At 41.5% G+C, this 20,942-nt stretch overlaps 2 protein-coding genes and 1 long non-coding RNA gene across 3 annotated transcripts; all 3 read left to right on the top strand.

Annotated features, from left to right (window-relative positions):
* Window positions 1-8,218: 8,218 nt before the first annotated feature.
* LOC125664588 (cilia- and flagella-associated protein 251-like) lies at window positions 8,219-10,563 on the top strand. The gene is made up of 7 exons (XM_056145612.1): window positions 8,219-8,314; window positions 8,656-8,856; window positions 9,161-9,301; window positions 9,409-9,575; window positions 9,658-9,783; window positions 10,266-10,327; window positions 10,426-10,563. Exons 1-7 carry the CDS (start codon window positions 8,219-8,221, stop codon window positions 10,434-10,436), a joined length of 804 nt encoding a protein of 267 aa, XP_056001587.1. The 3' UTR covers window positions 10,437-10,563.
* LOC125666360 (uncharacterized) lies at window positions 10,519-13,606 on the top strand. Its single transcript, XM_056153274.1, has 8 exons — window positions 10,519-10,646; window positions 10,777-10,894; window positions 10,975-11,225; window positions 11,352-11,639; window positions 11,732-11,896; window positions 11,995-12,075; window positions 12,176-12,335; window positions 12,428-13,606. Exons 1-7 carry the CDS (start codon window positions 10,599-10,601, stop codon window positions 12,293-12,295), a joined length of 1,071 nt encoding a protein of 356 aa, XP_056009249.1. The 5' UTR covers window positions 10,519-10,598; the 3' UTR covers window positions 12,296-12,335; window positions 12,428-13,606.
* Window positions 13,607-17,612: 4,006 nt separating this feature from the next.
* On the top strand, window positions 17,613-18,392 carry LOC130051313 (uncharacterized). The gene is made up of 2 exons (XR_008799774.1): window positions 17,613-17,867; window positions 18,086-18,392. It is a non-coding gene; the product is annotated as an uncharacterized LOC130051313 (long non-coding RNA).
* The last annotated feature ends 2,550 nt before the right edge of the window (window positions 18,393-20,942 follow it).

Genomic DNA, 20,942 nt, shown 5'->3' with positions numbered 1-20,942 from the left:
CAAGAAATAAAAAAACTGTGGCCTTAACTTAAAAGAAAAAAAATATATGCACTATCCTGAAAAATGTAAATTAAAATATATTGCAGGTTACATTAGATATTACTTTAAAACATATAAGTGGGAGGAGCCACTGAATTCAACAAAGTTGTTACAAACAAGGTGACCAACAAAAGGAAAAAACTAAGCAAATCGCCAAAATTGAAAACGAAAAACAAACCAAGTGATAAAAAAGAGAAAGATGCCTCGGGCTCTCCTGCTGCTGTTTCATGTACAGTCTAACCCTAACCCTAACCGTGTACAGTCTAACCCTAACTCTAACCGTGTACAGTCTAACCCTAACCCTAACCGTGTACAGTCTAACCCTAACTCTAACCGTGTACAGTCTAACCCTAACCCTAATTATGATACAGCGAACCCCAACCCTAATTGCCCGTTAATTTTTTTAATTAATTCCTATGGGAAGAGTAATTAAGGTGGGGGCACGTCAGTTGGTTAGATGCTGCAGAAATCGCCAAGGTTTAACATGCCCCCACCCCCGGGACGCTAGGATTTTTTTTGACCAAGTGAGGGTAAAAATTCAAAAATCGAGGATTTTGCCCCCTAACTTTTTAAAAACTAATTAATGACCTCCAACTAATTAGGGGTGGGTTAGAGGGTCAAAATTAATTTCTAACCCTCTGAGAGGGTTTGACCCAGCACCCCTAGAAATAGGGGTCGTAGGAACCCAGGAACGAGGACCCTCTGAGGGGTATACCCAACTTACCCCATAGTAATGTCTAACTCTGAAAGTAACTCATATTTTTGGCTAAGTATTATGGGTTTTTTTATCCTTGGATTTTTAGGGGGATCTTTACCCTGGTCCGAGGGGCCCTGTTTGAAAACCTACCCTCCCCAAATTACAGCCCGATCCCCCATCTTGGGGGGTGGGGAGAGACTTTGAAATTTTTTCAAGTCACCTCACTTGCCCCCCCATCTCAGATCGGTGGCTAACCCTAACCGTTTTTTCCACCCTAACCCCGGGTGTTAAGCGCCCCCCTCAGAGACTTTTTCGGGGGGGGGGGGGGGGGGTGTGTGTGTTCTAAAGAGCGGGCCCTGCCCTACGGATCTGGCAAGTTTCGCCCCTCCAATCAGTCTGGAAAGGGGGACAGGATGACGTTAGAGTCAGGTCGCCACGGCTACTTAAGGAGCCAAATCGGCCCTCGAAGGGTTTTTGGAGGGTGGTGCCCCTTTAGAAAAGGGGGTTTGACCCCTTATCTGGACCCCAAAGGGCCACCCACCTTTTCGGTCGGCTCCTAGAAGGATATTACGGAAGAAGTCACCGGCGACGGGTGACACTCCATTCAATTCCCGGAGGCCTTGTGGGGTGGTCTGGGCCCCTAGCCCTTATTTTTCACCACGGGACAATAGAGTGGGGCCACGCCATGTTGGGGTGCCAAGGGGTCCTCGGCAACCCCAAAGACTTGGGCTCAGTGAAGGGTCCAAGTCGCCGACTCGCCCCCCAAGGGTGGGGCTAGGGTTGGGGTCAGACGGACCCTTTGCCCTTGACCCAAGCCCCTGATTTTTGGGCCCCGCATTGCCCTATCCTTTCTAGATTGTCCCTGTAAAGAGCAAGTCGATCCCTCCCAGGATCTGGAAGATGGGGTCTTTCAAAAAGGGCCGATTTTCGCCATTTTTGCCATTCGTGGACTCCAGTCCTGACCTCATATCTCCGTTACCCTGTACGACTAGAAGCTGTCCTTTGGACATCTGATAGGGGACGGTGGGGGACCCATCTCACGTGAATTTCGATTCCCTAGCTCTAAGGCTTCTAGGACTTCCGGCCCTTCAAAAAAGGGCCAAAAAGTCAAAAATTCGACTTGGGCCCCACTTGGCCCCTGATTTCAAGGGGCTAAATTTCCCCCATGGGAGTCGAGGACGGTCCCTTCGGAGGACCCTCGCGCAAATTGGGACCCTCCCATCCCCTCGACCTTAGGGCCACCACTCTTAGAAAAAAGGTCGAAAATGGACCAGATGGGGTCGATTCGGGAGTTGTGGTCGCAAAACCCTTCGAGGCCAGACAATGCCCTTCAAGGGTCGGGGAAAGCAGAGATGGGGCTCAAAAGGGGCCAAAACTCAGTCTTCTCGCATGCTCGGTTTCAGAGTTACGCCCCCTCCAAAAGTACCCCAAATTCAATGGTCACCCTATCGGCCCTTCGACCCCAAGGGGCCAACAGACCCCATGAGGGTCGACTCCCATCCCCATTAAGGGTCCTCCGGTGATTTCAGCTCTCTAACCCCATCGGTTCCGGACCCTCGAAAAAATGTCAATGGGGTCAAGACCGAAAGGGACAAAATGCCGACTTTTTCCAAAATAAGGGGCTCACTGGCCCCGGACCGGTTGGGGTCGCGGCCTCAAAGGGCCCTTCAGCTCCTACTAGAACCGGCAGCCCCAACAACTCCCCCCCCCAAAAAAGTTATTCAAAAAACAGGATCACTCGTGCGAACCCTGCTTGCATGGGGCAAATTGGCCCCATGGGATCCGAGGGGCACCCCATACAAGGGGCCTCGAACCCATTGGGGGCCCCTTGCCCCATCCGTTTACGAGCACCAAACCTTAATACAATAGGAGTACTCCCCCAGGGATTCGCGTTGACCGGAGGGGCTGGGTCACCCCATGGGGATTTCGGATCGGCCCCTTCCGTGAGCCCTTCTTTCCAATGGGGGACCCCTGGCCCCACTTCTGTCTGGTAGCCCTTTCATCCCCTTGAGGTAGCCATTTCTGCCCTAACCCTCAAAGTAACCAGTCTTGCCCTGTAAGTAACCATGTTGCCCTACCAGAATAGGGCAATTTCGGTTACATTTAAGGGCAACTGTTTCACCCGAGGTAACCACTTTAGCCCTGTAAGTAACCAGTCTTGCCCTCAAAGTAACACATTATGCCCTTAGAATATTTCCTAACTGTAAACGACATCTCACTTTCTTCTTTTAGAGCGCCCATTCTGCACTCTCTAGGCGAGGTCCAGCGACCTTGATAACACCCCGACCCCAGACAGCAGCGACGCGCACTCCCCAGCGAACGTCCACCCAGACAGCAGCAGTCCACCGACGACCCGCCGCCTCCCCGGAACTCTCCTCCGATGTAACAGGGTTTAAGGCAGGTCAGTACTATAGGTCCATTTTTACCCCAGCGTTACACGTCTACCAGTGAAGGTCCCTAACCCTAACTTGGAGTCTTCTGGCCCCACAAGTTGGGCAGTGACCCAATCGACCCTGACGAGGTCAAATTCTCTCTTCTATCGAACATCTTCACTTCATTTCAAAATTACATCTTTGGTAACAGTTGTCTATGTCTTCTTTTACAGTCGCTTCCCCAGCACGGAAGGGGATCGTTCTCACGCCCGGAGGTGAACACCCTGTGTAGGCTGTGCAGAGAACTCATTCCCAGAGGACACTGCGTACAGAGTCAGTTGGATGGGAGCAAGTTGCCTCAAACGGACCACAGACAGACTGACCGTCTGACCCCAACCCTAGTTTTCACCACAAAAAGGGTCCGGTCTGGCCCCACGTCTAACCATGTTTTTGGGCCCCCGATAACCCCAAGTGGGACTTTTTCGGGGGGGGGGGGGGGGGGGGGGGGGAGTCTATCGACTCTGTAAAGGTCAATTCGTAACAAGGGAAAATGACAGAAATTCATTCTAGGCCAAAAGTCGCGTTTTCGGCCGAATTTGAGGAACGGTATCTTGGTACCGGAAGTAGGGAGGAACTCCATCTTGGCAACATAGGGTCCCCTTAGGACGGACAGTAAATGCTGTGCACGACAATTTTTAACTAATTTTTTGAAGGGGAGAAACATGACTCTCAATATTTCGGAGAGGGCAATGTTTACCCTTTTTATAGGGGTCATATCTCGGCACCGGAAGTACCAACCGATCCCATCTCTTCCGCCTACTTCCACCTCCACCCCTCTCCATCTAAGGTGTAAAGGACATCTTCTCGGGGTTAGAAACGAACGAGTTATTATCCTTCCAATAAAGTGCATTTCGTGAATTTTTGGGCGGGAAAGTTGCAAATTTCTAACGGCTCATATCTCTGCACAGGAAGTAAAATAATGGCTTTTTTTTTTATAAAATAATGATCGCCTGGCCACTTACTATCGACCATGTGAAGGGCACGAAAAAGCAATGCGTTTTCGTCGACCAACGACGGCATTTAAAAAAAAGTGATCTGGCCATTTTTTCAAAAAAAAAAACGGATTTGCCTTCTTCCCCATATCTCTTGCTTTTTGTTCTTTTTTTATTACTTTTTCATGCTCTTTCGCCTTAAATTAGATTTGGAACTAGTTTTCATAAGGATTTTGGGTTGTTTTGGGGTGTTTTGGGTGAATTTTGTTGGTTAGGGTTAGGGTTAGACTGACAGTGTAACCGAGGGCTATATAAGGCCGGAAAAAACACACTTCAGTCAGTCGACGTTCAGAGGCTGTCATGGACACATCTACCGACACCGACCGAACCATAGACTATGATGCTGGCGATGACTCTATTGTTCTGGAAACATCCGTACACCACTCGTCTTTCTCTTCGGAGTCCTCCTCCGCCTTAAAGGCGCCGGTACCACTCCCAGAGTTGTCGTCATCGTCTTCCTCCTCCAGCACTCGCGAGTCGCCGGCCCCGACTCGTACAGAAGAACCTTTCTCTTTGGAGAAAGCCTCGGCATTGAAGGGTCCTGCCGCATCATCCACAGACGAATCCACGTCTTCCCTCTCCTCCTCCTCGAAGAGTGAACCCTCGACGGACGCCACCAGAAGAGCCTCTTCGTCTTCTTCCTCCTCCGAGTCGGAGACGGAGCTCGAGGATGCCAGGAACCGCTCGTACGGCCTGCTGGTCGGTCCTTACCGCATTATAACCCTTCCTGAACCACAACGTGAAGAAGAGCCACACCAGTTGCCACTCCGGTCGCCACACCAGTCGCCACTCCGGTTGCCATTACAGTCGCCACTCCGGTCGCCACACCAGTTGCCACTCCGGTCGCCACACCAGTCGCCACTCCGGTCGCCACTCCAGACGCCGCCCGGGACCGGCGCCACAACGACACAGTCTGCCTTTTCAGAGTCCCCCTCCATCTTCTCGTCGGAGTGCGAGCCCGAGCCAGAGTCCGCGGCTGCGCAGACCTCGTCGGAGCCGGAGCACAGCCCGCGCCGACCGAGATGCAGACAGCGCTCAGAGCGGGTGTGAGCGGTGGATATGGAATATGCAGGCCTCCTAGATACATGATTACACCTCTGGCCTATCTCTCCGATTTCTATTTTCTATAGAAATTCAAAAAAAGAAATGATTAGACCAATACTATTTATGATATAATATCAAGTCAAGTTTTACAGTTTTGGAAACGTCTTTGTTACGTCAAAAATACCTGTTCCCATAGTTATTGGTCAATGTCAATGGAGATTGTCAAAATTATCCCCATTATAAAAAGTATCTCTACTCTAAATGCTAGCCCAGGGGTTAGACCATTTTGACATTAAGTCATTTTATACAGTTTTGACAAAATGACGTTCATTTGGTTGCAGTTATTAAGGTAGCAACACACAGGAAAGCTTACATACATACACACATACATACAAATACATACATACATACACACTTAGTTACATACATAATTACATACATACATACACACACACACACACATACATACATTCAGAAATGTATTACAATGTTATATTTTCTTAGATATCATGTACAGCCAAACTAAGGATAAAGCCAATGGTTAGGGCCATCAAAACCTGCCTGGACGGGATTGATCCCAAGGGATTAGAAGAAAAATGGATAAGCCATGTGAAAGGTGTGCATTAAATCACAAATTTTTTAACAAGAAAATAGCCAGAGATATAAATAAATTTATGAGTTCTGACATTCCAATCATTATTCTTCTAGGCAGAGGTGTGTTTGCTGTGGATCCCTTTCAGGCAGGAGACTTCCTCCTAGAATATAGGGGGATATTGACTGAAAGGGATCCAGGAGATGGGAGATATATGTTCGAATTTGACCTCAATGGCAAAACATACTACAGTGGAACCCCGTTATTACGTTTTCCATTTTGTCACGATAAAATAACGTAATACCGGGGGCAACGTAATAAACGTTCCCAGTTAAATCCGTTAAAAATATCATTTGGAAATTGTATATCGTCCGTTGGTACTCCGTGAAGGGGTGTGTGAATATATCTTTACTGTTTCTTTGTTTAAAAGACTATGATACTTTGTTTTATTTACATCTTATCTTTAATGTCCGTAATTCTTCATGTTCTTATCCCTTTTCTTTATTTCGGTGTAGGATACATAAGGATGTTTTGATAAACGTTGCTTTTTCTGCATTCGTTTGGACCGCCATTTTGTTCAACTTTAAAACAATGCGTTCATGTAAATTTCTCTCAATAACTCGTTCCGGTTCGTATTCAACATTCGTATTTAAAAAATAACAAAACATCGTTTTTATTAAGTTCTCTAATTACACAATACACAACGCAATAAAAAAAAATCCCATCCTAAAAACAACAAAACTATAGACACAAAACGCACGCGATACCCAACATTTACACACTTCTCACCAACGATAAACATGCACGGAGAACAATTTAAGCGAAATTCACATAAAAAAAATATAATGATGCACGAAGATTTCATTTATAACGCTAAATGATGGCACTAAAATCATGTGCGCATCAAGGGATTTTAAAATATTCACTGAGGTAAATGCCGTGCACGAATCGGCCGATAGATTGGTGTATGTATGGACGAGATTTACGAACACCCAAGCTGCATGTCCAAACAACGAACAATTTTTTTAATTGAACACCTTTAGTCACCCATGTCCAAGCGGTTGTAACATTGCTACGATAAATCTTGTCTTTCTTGTTTGGTACCAAAGCTTTCCGTGAATAGAGTTTTAATAGCGAAGGTAATTACACTATGCTGAACACACAGGCGGTTGAGAAATTATTTCTTTGATTATCAAAATATGAAAAATGAAGTAAATTTCATAGAGTACAATTTCTAAATAAACATTATTTAATTGTTTATCACTGGCTTCTATACGGGGTATTCACCTGTATTGATGTCACTAGATCTATCGAAGCGTGATCAGTCAAGCGTCTCTAATCCCCAAACAGACCAGGAAATTTACGTGGTGACTGCCTCTGGCAGTCAAGGTGTGAATGGCTTATTATTTTGAGAATCACTATTGAATAATTAGGGATTTATTACGTTTTTGTCGGAATTTTTACAATGTAATACCGAGTCCCGGCATTTTAGGACAACGTAATAACGAGGTCTATTTTATATAGGTTTGTTAAGAAATGGTTTTGTGCTTTGAAATTCCAACGTAATATGCGGACTAACGTAATAAAGGGGGAACGTAATAACGGGGTTCCACTGTAGTACGTCTCAATTACCAACTGATACTTACACTTAAGATTTTGAACTATAAGAAGAAGTCCATATGTTTCTTTCTTTATGACGTTTTTCCTTTATAAGCATATCAATGTTTCAGGTTGGATGCGACTGCCGAAGACGGTAGCCTTGGCCGCCTCATCAATGATGAACGCCACAACAAAAGCTGTGTTGGTGGATGGGCGGCCAAGGCTATTGTTTTTTGCTATCAGTGACATCCCTGAAGGGAGGTAGGTAACTTTTAGTTACAATAAGGGGACTCCATGTTCCTATCCCTGGAGGGTTAAGTTAAGTACCAAGGAAATTAGTGCAGTATACACACCAACATCTCCAGTAAGAACGGCAAAGAGACACTTTTGGAAATCGAAATAAAGAAACCAAGAATAGCATTAAGACTTGTTTGTTGTATTCATGAAAAGTATCACATCTTAACGTGCCGTACAGATACCTACAAACGGGCACTTAAATACAGGTTTCTACATACAGGTTCCCAAGTAAAGGTACCCACATTAAGGTATCCATTTATTTAAAGGTTCTTACATACAGGTGCCTAAATACTGGTACCCACTAACAGGTACCAAGAAAACGTACCTAAAGACAGGTAGACACATACAGACATCCAAATATAGGTATCCACAAGTACCCACTTAAAGGTACCTTCATACAGGTACTAGATACTGGTGCCCCATATGTAATGTTAGGTATGTAATATTGGATGTGTAGATATGTATATAGATATCCATATGTATAAATATATATATCAGTATTCAATCATGCTTTCATATTTAAAAGATGTCGGAAACACCAGTGTCAAAGACGGTGAGGGGCCTGCAGGAAGGTGGGACGGCCGAGCTCTGGCCAGTTTCTCCAGAACTGTTTAGGGAAGAGGTAAATATCAAGGATATGGTGTTCTCCTTAAATGATATCTGACATACTTTGATGAATATTCATATATGCCCCTACATACAAGCACATATAAAGGTACCTACAATTTGGTACACACATCAAGGTACCCACATACAGGTACCTACATACATGTACCCACACTCAGGTACCCACATACAGCTACTTTCATAGAGGTTCCTAAAACAGGCATGCACATACATGTACCCAAATACTAGTACCTGCATACATGTACCCACATACATATACTTACATACACCAAATACTGGTACCCACATATAGATACCCATCTTCAGTAACCATTGAAATTATTTCATATGTTGCAGGATGATGAAAGAGCCGATCACGGTGGGGAGGAAGAGGAGATTGAGGAGGAGCAGGAGAAGGAGGTCTGGGAGGAGGAGAGATGGGGGAAGGAGGAGAGGGAGGAGATGGAGGAGGAGATTGAGGAGATGGAGGAGAGGAGTAGGGGGAAGGAGGAGAGGGAGGGGGAGCGGAAGAAGGAGGAGGAAGATGAAGAAAGGATGGTAAATATCAATGATACCGTGGTCTCTTTAAATCCCCTCTGATGCACTTTGATGAATATCTCCTATATGTGTAGTAAAATAAGAGGATACTTATAATGCCTAAATAGCTTTTCTGGTGATGTGGTAGATTGTTTATCCTGATCAAGCAAATTGAGCAACGGCGAGTGTTACATAATAGTGGCAGAGGTGGTATGAAAATCAAGTCAATAATTTTAAAAATTGTTGACAACATTGGGATTTTGGTGTGTGGCTGGAGGCCTCCTAGCCCTTGCCGTTTATTCTAAAACATAGGAGGTTATTTCAGTTTGACGATCATGACTTTGAGTCCGAGGAGGATATACCGGAGGACTGGGCGAAGGCCATTGAAGAGGTGGAGAGGGACATAGATCCAGATTACACCGTGGAGGAAGAGGAGGAGGAAGGCAATGGAGAGGAGGATGAGCAGGTATATACCTACGTCATAACCCTACAGTCTAGTGGCTATTAAGGCTAAACATAACTCATAAAAATTGAATATATCACCTAATTCGAATTCGAATGGGCATGTTTCAGCTGATGAACGTGGCGAAAAGGCAGAGAAAACCCCAGAGTGAGACTATCACACGGGAGAGAAAAGAATGCCACCTATGTGGCATTCTAGTGGTGAAGCTGCCCCGGCACCTGAGGAAGATGCATGCGTTCAGCAGAGACAATTCCTTGCCGAACTCGCAAGGCAAGAAGTAAGAATCACCTACTTTCAAAATAAATAACGGATCTCATTATTTTTTGATTAGAAAATACATTTCCAATTTCCTTCATCAGGAAGAAGATCTGTCCAGAGCCTGGGTGTGGTCGGTCCGTCGTTCGCATGGACACCCATTTTGTGAAGTGCCATGGCATGGAGAGGGGGAGGGAACTTCACGAAAAGGTCATTGAGACCAAAAAAAGGTAAATGAGTTATATTTCCCTACCAATCACTACCATTCCATATGATATTCCATAGCAACATATACCAACAGGTTTGATATTGCGTACCTACATACCTAACTTTAGATACTTAATTCTACTTCCCATTAACACACATACAGGTACTCACTGAGATGTAACCACACAAAAGGTACCCACATACAGGTCCCCACATACATGTACCCACATACAGGTATCTACAGACAGGACTCCATATACATATACCCACATACAGGTACCCATATACAAGTACCCACATACAGGTACCCATATATAAGTACCCACGTACATGTAAACAGATACAGGTACCCACAAACCCACAAATAGGTACCCACATACATGTACCAACATACAGGTACCCACATATAGGTACTTATGTACATGGCCTTTGGAATGCATACACTGTTTGATGTCTGCACTATTCAAAGTGGTTGATTTTAACAATGTAATGATCAATATTTCAGTGTCACAGCTAGCTCATTAAGGAAAGGGGAGCAAGAAAATAAAAAGAGTTCTTGGATGAACAGTAAGATTTTTAAAATTACATCAAATCTGTGAATCTGGTTTTGTACATCCCACTAACCCTAACCCAGATTGCATCACCTGTATTGTTTTCTATTAAGGTGAACCGATGAAGGCGTTCTTTGACTGGCAGTGCTCCTTCGAGAAGAACTGGTCTTCGAAGGAGTCAAGGCAGCACTGCCAGCAAGTGCATAAGGTGGCAGAGGCCCTTGATAACCCTAATTGCTCATTCCTGGCCATCACCAACCTTCTACAGATCCGGGAGAGGTGGTTAGATGATTCCAGGGGGGATTTGGCCCCAGGAACCATCAGGAGCTATCTTGGTAAGATTTTAGCAGTATAAATTGACAAAGTTGAAACTGAGGACTTCTAAATCATGAGTTCCATATTGACACTACTTTGTTCTTATTGTTTTGCCATGATCATTACAAGATTTCCATGAGTTCCTCCTAGATTCAAGCAGTATTTCTGGTGAAATCTACAGTCAACACTGAACGTATCCGCAGATGGTCTCGGTCCATCAAGGGAGATCTCCTGAGGAGAAGGGTGGAGAAAAGGGCCGAAGATGATGGTGCGTGTATTTTTATGCTTTGATAATTGATAATTTGAGTTCTAATATGATGGGGTTAATCAACGTATTGTCACTTACAGAAAACAAGATCGAGCCGGGGGATATTCAGACTTTCATGCAGTCCCCCATTTATAACCAGGCAGAGGAGCTATTCAGGAAGTATGAGGGTGTGGTCAATGGGGCGTTGAGTGAGGCAGAGTATACTCTGATGAGGAACTTTGTCTTGCTCAACACACTCATTGACAACGCGCAGCGGGTAGGAGCCCTCCTCGGCATGACGTTGAAGACAATCAGATATACAGAGAGAAAGGGCGAGTGTCATGTCCTTGTCGTGAGTTTGAGTTTTCTTTGTTTTGGTTTTGCATTTTGGGGGAGGGGGTTACATAAAACCATGCACAAGGATTTGCAATTATGGCCTTAATGAAATATTTATCTCAGTACTGTTTGAATTTTTCAGATAGTGGCCCACAAGACCGGAACAATAGCGCCGGTTACCCTGGTATTTGTGCCCTCTCTGTGGAGGCAGTTGAAGGTTTTCCTGGAGGTGCGAAGGAGACTTCCCGGATTCGACGATGCACTGGACCAGGAAAATGCTGCTGTTTTTCTGACGTACCCCAGCCAAACACAGAAGCCTTCACCTATGAACTCCTCAACAGTATCAAAGGGAATGAAATATATATGGAGGAAGGCGGGGCTTAAGAAACCGTTGTCGGGAACCCAGCTGCGGAAGACCGCTGCAACATTGGTAAATTTTGTAGCATATAAAAGATACTATAGTATATAGAAATGAATTCATAGATAAATGAGCGAGTGCATAAAATGTCTGGATTTCTGCAGGTGCGCGAAAGATACCCAGACAGTAGACTGTTGTTGGCACAGCAGATGAGTCACCGGCCCAACACGCAAGACCAGTTTTACCATCTTACTCAACAGAAGGAGGACTCAGTCACAATGGTGGGCGTCATCTCTCATGTGATGAGAGCCAAGAGAACCACAGGAGAGGTATACTTTATCTTAATTTAAGTACTAGAAGTGGCAAGAATTTTCAATAATTTAGGAAAAATAAAACTTTTTGAAAATAATATTTGTATTACCATTAGGCAGAGGCATTGGAAGACAGGCCAGGTCCATCCGGCCCCATTATTGAAGAAGTGGAGGAGGAAGATGAAACCCTCTCCTTGGTATTGCATTAATAAAAAATTTCTGTCTTCAAATCACGTATACAAAGAATTCAACATGAACAAATTAGCCTGAAATTATAGTTATATTTATCCATTCCAGACTGCAACGACATCCAATGAGCCACCAGAAGAACAACATACTCCGCTGCGATCGACTGTATTGAGTCCCTCACCTGCAGCCATTTCCTCCCATGGTAGGCGGCTTTTCTTAGAGGAGTAAGCCAAGTTCCTAATCGATGAATGCCACCATCTGATTTCTGGTAAGCAATATGATAAAAAGCAAAAATAGCTGACGACAACTTCAATTGACTTGAAGTGATCAATTAATCAAATCACCATATAATTTTTGCAGATCCCGATTGCTCCATTATGAGTGTGGCATGTGCCAGAGTCCTCGAACGAACACCAGAGGGACAGGCGATCCCGTCATGGGTAAAGGGAGTAGATCCTAAGGGGTATCTAAAGAGGATTTCTGACAGGGTCCGCACGGCACGAAGGAACTTGAGGAGAAGAGACCTACCATAGGAGAGGTGGAGTGGCTCATTGGATAGGAGGAGTGTTAATCGGGGGCGGAAACGGTCCGCTCCGTGTTTTTTTTTTTTGTTGTTTTTTTTTCTGTATGGGGAGAGAAGGAGTGTTATTCGGGGCGGAAACTGTCCGCTCCGTGTTTTTTTTTTTTATGCATGGCAGAGGGGGAGTGTTTATCGAGGGTGGAAACAGTCCGTTCCGTGTTTTTTTTTTATGTATGGGGAGAGGGGGAGTGTTCGTCGGGGGCGGAAACAGTCCGCTCCATGTTTTATAGGATGTATGGGGAGTGTTTATCAGGGGCGGACACAGTCCGCTCCATGTTTTATAGGATGTATGGGGAGTGTTTATTGGGAGCGGAAACAGTCCGCTCCATGTTTTATAGGATGTATGGGGAGTGTTTATCAGGGGAGGAAACAGTCCGCTCCATGTTTTATAGGATGTATGGGGAGTGTTTATCGGGGGCGGAAACAGTCCACTCCATGTTTTATAGGATGTATGGGGAGTGTTTATCGGGGCGGAAACAGTCCACTCCATGTTTTATAGGATGTATAGGGAGAGGGGGATTGTTAATCGTGGTGGAAACAGTCCACTTCGAAATTTATTGTACATGTGGCTTTTTGGAAGTGACCAGACATTCTTTGAAATATTTGCATGTTCATGATGTAGTTGAACTTCATAATTTCTTAAGCATGATACCTACTTTTTGTAACGAACTCCTCTCGCAGCTTTTACTTACATTGTTCAGACCTTGTACATTATAGATGTTATAAAATATTGAAGATATACATGTGACATTTTAAAAATGCTACTGTTTTTTGAGAAATTTTACATATAATATGTAATTTTCCAGTATGTTTTTTCTACTGCTGTATCTATGATAGATTAACATATCTTAAAGATACCTGGTCATTTCTTTTCTTGAATCAACTTTTTATATTTGTGTCTGAATATGGTAAAAATGACTCGCAATGTCATTGTTCTTGAAATTAAATTAATTGAATTGTTATTGTGTCACTTAAGTTTATGTACGATCCCTTGATTTCGAGCAGACAGTGCCAGAAGTGTGCCACAAAGTTGCAGCAAACTGTGTTTCAGAACCAACAATAAAAATCCATAAACATTCGATTTGCAAGAGCTTGTTCTCCATATGACTAGATATTAAGTCGAAACAGGCTACTGACAAACAAGTCAGAAGGAGGTTATTGACAGAGAAGTTAATGTTGCAGGGATTTCTAAATTCCCTAAGAGTTTACATTTCCTCTCCTTTTGCCCATCAATGGGCCTCCTTTTCTCCGATTTGGCAATGACGAGCACTTTACTCTGTATTTCTCTGGAATTGAGATCGAAAACATTAAAGTACCATTTATTCTTCTTAGTCACAACAGGTAGTTTGTTGAAAAAATTAATCGCGACTATAGAAATAGACATCTTCAGATTTCACATTGGACTTAGCCATTTTCAGCATAAGTGCTTGTTTACAAGACAGCACAGCTTGTATGCGCATGGGCAGGAAGAAAGCTCATTAGGATTTAGAATCAGTACATTGAATTAATATAAATTCTCTAAGAATTTACATTTTTTTTTCCTTTCGTAACATTATGGTAGCCCATCAATGGGCCTCCTTTTCTCTGATTTAGCAGTGACGAGCACTTTACTCTTTATTTCTCTTGAATTGAGATCGAAAACATTAAAGTAGTCTTTCTTCGCATTAGTCGCAACAGGTAGTTTGTCAAAAAAAATAATCGTGACTATAGAAACGCAGATCTTCAGATTGCACATTGGACTTAGCCATTTTCAGCATAAGTGCTTGTTTACAAGACAGCACAGCTTGTATGCACATGGGCATGAAGAAAGCTCATTAGGATTTAGAATCAGTACATTGAATTAATATAAATTCTCTAAGAATTTACATTTCCTCTCCTTTCGCAACAGTATGGTAGCCCATCAATGGGCCTCCTTTTTTCCGATTTGGCAATGACGAGCACTTTACTCTTTATTTCTCTGGAATTGAGATCGAAAACATTAGTCTTTCTTCGCATTAGTCGCAACAGGTAGTTTGTCGAAAAAATTAATCGCGACTTAGAAACGCAGATCTTCAGATTTCACATTGGACTTAGCCATTTTCAGCTGAAGTGCTTGTTTACAAGACAGCACAGCTTGTATGCACATGGGCATGAAGAAAGCTCATTAGGATTTAGAATCAGTACATTGAATTAATATAAATTCTCTAAGAATTTACATTTCCTCTCCTTTCGCAACAGTATGGTAGCCCATCAATGGGCCTCCTTTTTTCCGATTTGGCAATGACGAGCACTTTACTCTTTATTTCTCTGGAATTGAGACCGAAAATCTATATCTGAGTACCTGTATATGGCTATCTATATCTGGGTACGTATATATAGCTATCTATATCTAAGTACCTGTATAGGGTTACCTATTTCTGAGTACCTGTATAGAGCTATCTATATATGAGTATCTGTATATGGTTATCTATATTTGGGTACATGTATATAGCTATCTATATCTAAGTACCTGTATAGGGCTACCTTTATCTGAGTACCTGTGTGGGGCTACATATCAGTTTATTTTGTGAAAATGAGTCAATATGAACCTTAAAAACCCACAAGAACTGTCTTCCCTGCAAGAAATGTCCATTTTTGCCCAATATTTTAAGCCCAGGGTTAGAAAGAACAGTTTTTGGGACTTTTGGGGTTTTTTCATCTTAAAGATTTATTTTTGAGCATTTTTTTTTAAAAATCACATAATATCATTCAGAATACTTAAAAGAATAGATTTATACCCAAAACCCCCGAAAAAATTGGAGTTTTTAATATCTTGAAATTTTCGACTAAATAAGTCCCAAAAATGTATCAATTTTTTTTCCCCCATGGATATCAATTTATTTTGTGATATTGAGTCAATATTAAACCTTAAAATCCCACAAGAACTGTCTTCCCTGCAAGAAATATCCATATTTGCGAAATTTTCTAACCCCAGGGTTAACAGTGACACTTTTGGGGACTTTTCGGGGTTTTTTTTCATCTTAAAGATTCATTTTTGGGCCGATTTTTATAAAAATTACATATTATTATTCAGAATACTTAGAGGAATAGATCTATACCCAAAAAACTCCAAAAACTTGGATTTTTGAATATCTTAAATAAAGTACAAATTCTCAACTTTATACCTTCCATAAGTCGGAAAATAAGCCACTTAGAACACTGAAACCAAGTTAGGATTATTAGGAAAAGTTATCTTAGTAACCATGTCAACAAATATCAAAACAATCAAAAATGACCTTAAAAATGACTAAGTCCACTAAGTCCCCAGTAACACTTTTTTCCCCTCACAAGTCCCTAGTAACACTTTCACAAGTCCCCAGTAACACTTTTTTGGGCATAAGTCCCCAATAGTATTACTGAGGACCATAACCGGATCCCCAGTAACACTTTTCAGGGGGTGGACTATAGCCCTAAACCATACATGCCAACTTTACCGATTTGTGCGGGATTCTCCCGATTTGAAGCAGTTGAAAAGGCAAATCCCGATATCCCGATCGGGATTGCAAAAATACCCCAAAATCCATTTACGACAACAACCCCCCATTTCCAACCGGAATTTGAAGTCCCGCGTCATTTCTGAACTGGCCAATCAGAAATCGGGACAATAGTCAGCCATTGTTGTTTACCTGTGGCGCACATATAACTTTCCTTGAACTAATCATGCTCCTACCGGATGTACCTAATATGCGTGTTTTAGGACATGCGCCATACGTAACTAGGTAAGAAAATATCAACATCCGGTGTATTTTTAGAAGCGGAAGCACGTGTATGTAAATTTTCAGTAAACGATGTCTTGGCGATTTCTACCTTCCCTGAGCTGAGTCTAGTAAGGCTACGTACATGGCGAAAAGTAGAGTTGGAAATTAAAAATTTTACTTATCCACTTCAAGAAGAAAATTCATATATGAAATTAAAAATAGAAGAATTATCAGACGGTGAAGTAATCTAGTTACATGCTCAGTGGGGGCGCTAGGTGCCAAACGAATGAAAGAATCATCTTGACTTACAACAAATTTTGATTTCCTTGTTACGAAATCTGATGTCTCAATATAGGCAAAATAATCTCTTCGGGATTAGCATTCCCCCCTCTTCAGTCAAGAGCTTGCAGTCTTTGTACAAAATATTGTATGCAGAGGGCTGGATAAAAACACATTTAGCTTAGCACATCAGATGATTTTTAAATTTTGATATAAATGAAAGCAAGTGGACAATAAACATTGTCGACTGTGGTGTAGGGGCAATAAATAAAACAGTTCAGACAGGCACTGCCCCATCTGCCAGAACAAGTCATTATTGAATCTTGACGAAGATAACTGATGATTTTCTTTTATTGTATGGGGGTTTGTATAAAAATGGGAGCTAAAATCAAGTGTATTCCCTAAATTTGAAAACTTTAGAGATAAGAATGCATATTTGAATCAAATTCTCTTTGAAATATCATTTCAAAAGCCGAGAAAATTTTTAAAATCTAACAAAAAATTATGTTTAATAATGAAAACAATCAACCGGAAGTAGTATTTTTCTCAAAATTTGCTGTAAGGAAATATGATTTACCCAGAAAATGAGGAAAAAACTCTGAATCGGACTTACTGCAACTTAATCGTCAGAGGAAATTCAAGCTACTTACAAAAATCGAAGATTCAAATCAAAATATCCTCATAACGATTATTAGTTTAATCACCGAGTTGGGAGTATATCAATCTCTTTAATCACAACCAGTCGAAAATATTTAAAAAAATCATTAAAAATTCATTTCTTGATCAATTTCTATACTTTTTTCCCCAACGAAGCGCTTATTTATATTCTCTCAATTTCAGATCAGTGCGCATGTGCAAAGGGAAAATCCCGTCTGAAAATAGAAATGCGCATACCTGATAGGGTCGTATCAATATACGGCCCGCTTCAATGTTGCGACGTCATAAGTCACCTAATTTGCATTAATTATTCATAGTTACAAGGAGCAAGGAAAGTTCTATGTGTGGCGCATGGTATCGGGGTGATGTAATTTACCTGGTCTGCCTGTGTCGGGGTGCTTATTGGACAGTGCGAAGCATGTTTTGATAGTAATTAATCGAGAAGACGGATTTCAAATTGACATATCCTTTACACAAACGTGAATGACAACGATAATAGTGTCACCACCAAACAATCGGACATTCCCGATTTTTGCCTCTCGCTGACAGCATCCAAAATAGCAATAAGGTACGTCAAATATATGTTTTTCCAACTATAATAATATAGGCTATCCGAATCTATCTGTCTATAGCGATGCATTACATAGTCTATATAGTGTAGTATTCAATAGACTTTGTGATGCGTAATTCGCACAAGTCTGTACTGAATTTTATATTAGCAAGTAGCCTTAATTTACAAGTAAAAACGTATATTTTGATGTGTTTTTTTCCTGGTAATTATTTCAGATGTCATGGGTGCAAAGGTTTTGTTCGCAAACTTCATAGCAGGGCAGATCACTCCTTTTCTAGTTGCAATGCAGATTGTTCCACCAGACTCTGCAAGCCCATGTTTACAGACAACCAAGATCGCCTTTGTAGTCGTACCAAATGCATGTGCTTTAATTTAAATTTTGATATATAGACCAACCAATGTGTATATGGTGTAAAAGGATGCAACTTTAAGTATTATTTGATAATATGTATGTGACTTGTTGGAGAGGATTTTTTGCTGAATAGATGATTTTAATAAAATACTTATGTATATCTTTCAAAGTGGGTTTTTTTTTTTTTATAGTAACTGTTTTGTTAAAGTTAATGGTCAAACACACTTGATGTTGTGTTAATGTATGATACATGTATAATGATTAGATAGATATTTTATTTGAGAACACAAATGTTTATTTTCATGGTAAAATGTCGTGAATTTTGAGCATTGAAAAAAGGTCGTTGCGCGCAAAATCCCCCATGGGGATTTTCAAAAGTTGGCATTTATGCTGTACAGTCTAACCCTAACCCTAACCGTGTACAGTCTAACCCTAACTCTAACCGTGTACAGTCTAACCCTAACCGTGTACAGTCTAACCCTAACCCTAACCGTGTACAGTCTAACCCTAACCCTAACCGTGTACAGTCTAACCCTAACCCTAACCGTGTACAGTCTAACCCTAACCCTAACCGTGTACAGTCTAACCCTAACCCTAACCGTGTACAGTCTAACCCTAACCCTAAACAGTCTAACCCTAACCCTAACCGTGTACAGTCTAACCCTAACTCTAACCGTGTACAGTCTAACCCTAACTCTAACCGTGTACAGTCTAACCCTAACCGTGTACAGTCTAACCCTAACCGCGTACAGTCTAACCCTAACTCTAACCGTGTACAGTCTAACTCTAACCCTAACCGTGTACAGTCTAACCCTAACCCTAACCGTGTACAGTCTAACCCTAACCCTAACCGTGTACAGTCTAACCCTAACCCTAACCGTGTACAGTCTCAAGAGAACAGTGAACGTTTGATTCAATTAGCAGACCATTCTAAATTTTGGTTGTCATCACTTGTAATTGGAATATATAAAATTGATGAAAAATATTGAATTCAAAACATTCAGTGCTAATGATTAGTACATATACATGTACATATGGGTGATAATAGTGATTATGGCAGTTGGATTATTATTCTCTTGAGCAAGTACATGGGTATATTGTGACAGTTCCATTATGCAATATTCAGAGAGAATCTTTCAGAACTAGTATAACTTGCACTGGATACATCATTTGATATCATCACCTTACATTACTTACAAGCTCTTGTAAATTGATTAGTGATTGAAATTGCATCAGTTCTTGAAATTGATATGTGGAATTTCATTGTCAAGTGTTTTTTCTTCAATGTATATTTCCTGTTTTATTATTGATGATAATCTAGCTATAAATGGAAATTGAATAGAGTTCATTCTTTGATTATAATATTAAACTGTGCTAAGTTTTATCTATGAAAATAGCATTTGAACATTTTCAAGAGTTGGTATATATTACTGTTTCCGAGTAAGCGTGTCAGTACCAGTGCTCCAATCCCTGAAGTATCCAGAGCATATTGGGTGTGTATACTACATAAATTACAGTAACCACAATAGTTGTTTTAACTCATTTGAGCTAAAACTCGAGTGAAATTTTCTTACGACTCCAGCAATCTGTAGTTTTTAACTCATTTGAGCTAAAACTCGAGTGAAATTTTCTTACGATTCCAGCAATCTGTCGAAGTTTTTAACTCATTTGAGCTAAAAACTCGAGTGAAATTTTCTTACGACTCCAGCAATCTAAGTTTTTAAAGATTTTCAACTTCTCCAGAAACGCTTTCAACCAAACTTTCCATAAAGCATTACTTTGGTACAGGGGGCTTAATTTGTTCAAATAGAGGACCACAACTTCTTGATAGGGAAGATAATCAAGAAAAGGTTAAAAATAAAGTGGGGGTCCATATAATATCTCAAGAACCACTGAATCAGAATGAATGAAAGATGTGTAAAAGATTTCCGACATAAAGAGTAACTTGAAGCATTAATTAGCCCAATGGTGGAAAAAGCAATGTCCATTGGGAAATTGATGCTCTCTACAAAGGGATAATCTAAATCCAAATATAAAGGCCCAGAAGTAGACTATCAGGTCATCAATTATATTGAGATGTGGTGCTGTCTGTCAATGAAATCAAGCGTATGTCTGCTATATGTTGCATTATTTGAAGGGCTTTAATATTTATTTTCTTGGTTTTCAAGGAGGAAGAAGTGGAGAATATTGTCTGCAAAGCACCATGCTTAATATAACATTTGCAGTTAAGCATGTGCTTATGCAGACATTCTCCATTCAGGAGTTAACAAACTCTTCTGTAGTGGGGCACAAGAACGTAAAGGCTGGGGGAAAAAAGGGTCTTGATGCTGCGAAAACGTCAGAAATTGAAAGTTAGTTATTTAACTTTGCACACCATGTTTATCCTTGTTATGTCACATCCCGAATCACTCTGGCAACGTATTGCTTACTGTTTGGCAGCTTGAGTCATTTCAACTTCTGCTCCAGATCCATCAAGCCAAATTCAATGCCCATTTCACAGGGAGAAAATTAAGAGGCATTGAAAACGAGTGGGGGGGGGGGGGGGGGGCCTGAAAATGTTGTTCAAGCTTTAATATAACCATACTTCCTGGGTCAAAGGTTGGCATTTTATTAAGGGGTCATAAGTTTTAAGCAATATGTAAGAAGAAGAATCTCAAGAACTGCAGGGTTGAAAATCCATGTAGGCTGGCTGAAATTAATTCTTTGTTTCACATTACCTT

The sequence above is a fragment of the Ostrea edulis genome, chromosome 1 (genome assembly GCF_947568905.1).
Source record: "Ostrea edulis chromosome 1, xbOstEdul1.1, whole genome shotgun sequence".
NCBI lineage: Eukaryota > Metazoa > Mollusca > Bivalvia > Ostreida > Ostreidae > Ostrea > Ostrea edulis.
This window is presented reverse-complemented; position numbering and strand designations above follow the sequence as displayed.

Coding starts and splice junctions, on each gene's coding strand:
- LOC125664588 (XM_056145612.1), top strand. CDS start 8,219: ATGTCGGAAACACCAGTGTCAAAGACGGTGAGGGGCCTGCAGGAAGGT. Junction 8,857..9,160: donor AGGAAGATGAAGAAAGGATG/GTAAATATCAAT, acceptor AGGTTATTTCAG/TTTGACGATCATGACTTTGA. Junction 9,784..10,265: donor GTCATTGAGACCAAAAAAAG/GTAAATGAGTTA, acceptor TCAATATTTCAG/TGTCACAGCTAGCTCATTAA.
- LOC125666360 (XM_056153274.1), top strand. CDS start 10,599: ATGATTCCAGGGGGGATTTGGCCCCAGGAACCATCAGGAGCTATCTTG. Junction 10,895..10,974: donor GAAAAGGGCCGAAGATGATG/GTGCGTGTATTT, acceptor TGTCACTTACAG/AAAACAAGATCGAGCCGGGG. Junction 11,226..11,351: donor GCGAGTGTCATGTCCTTGTC/GTGAGTTTGAGT, acceptor TGAATTTTTCAG/ATAGTGGCCCACAAGACCGG.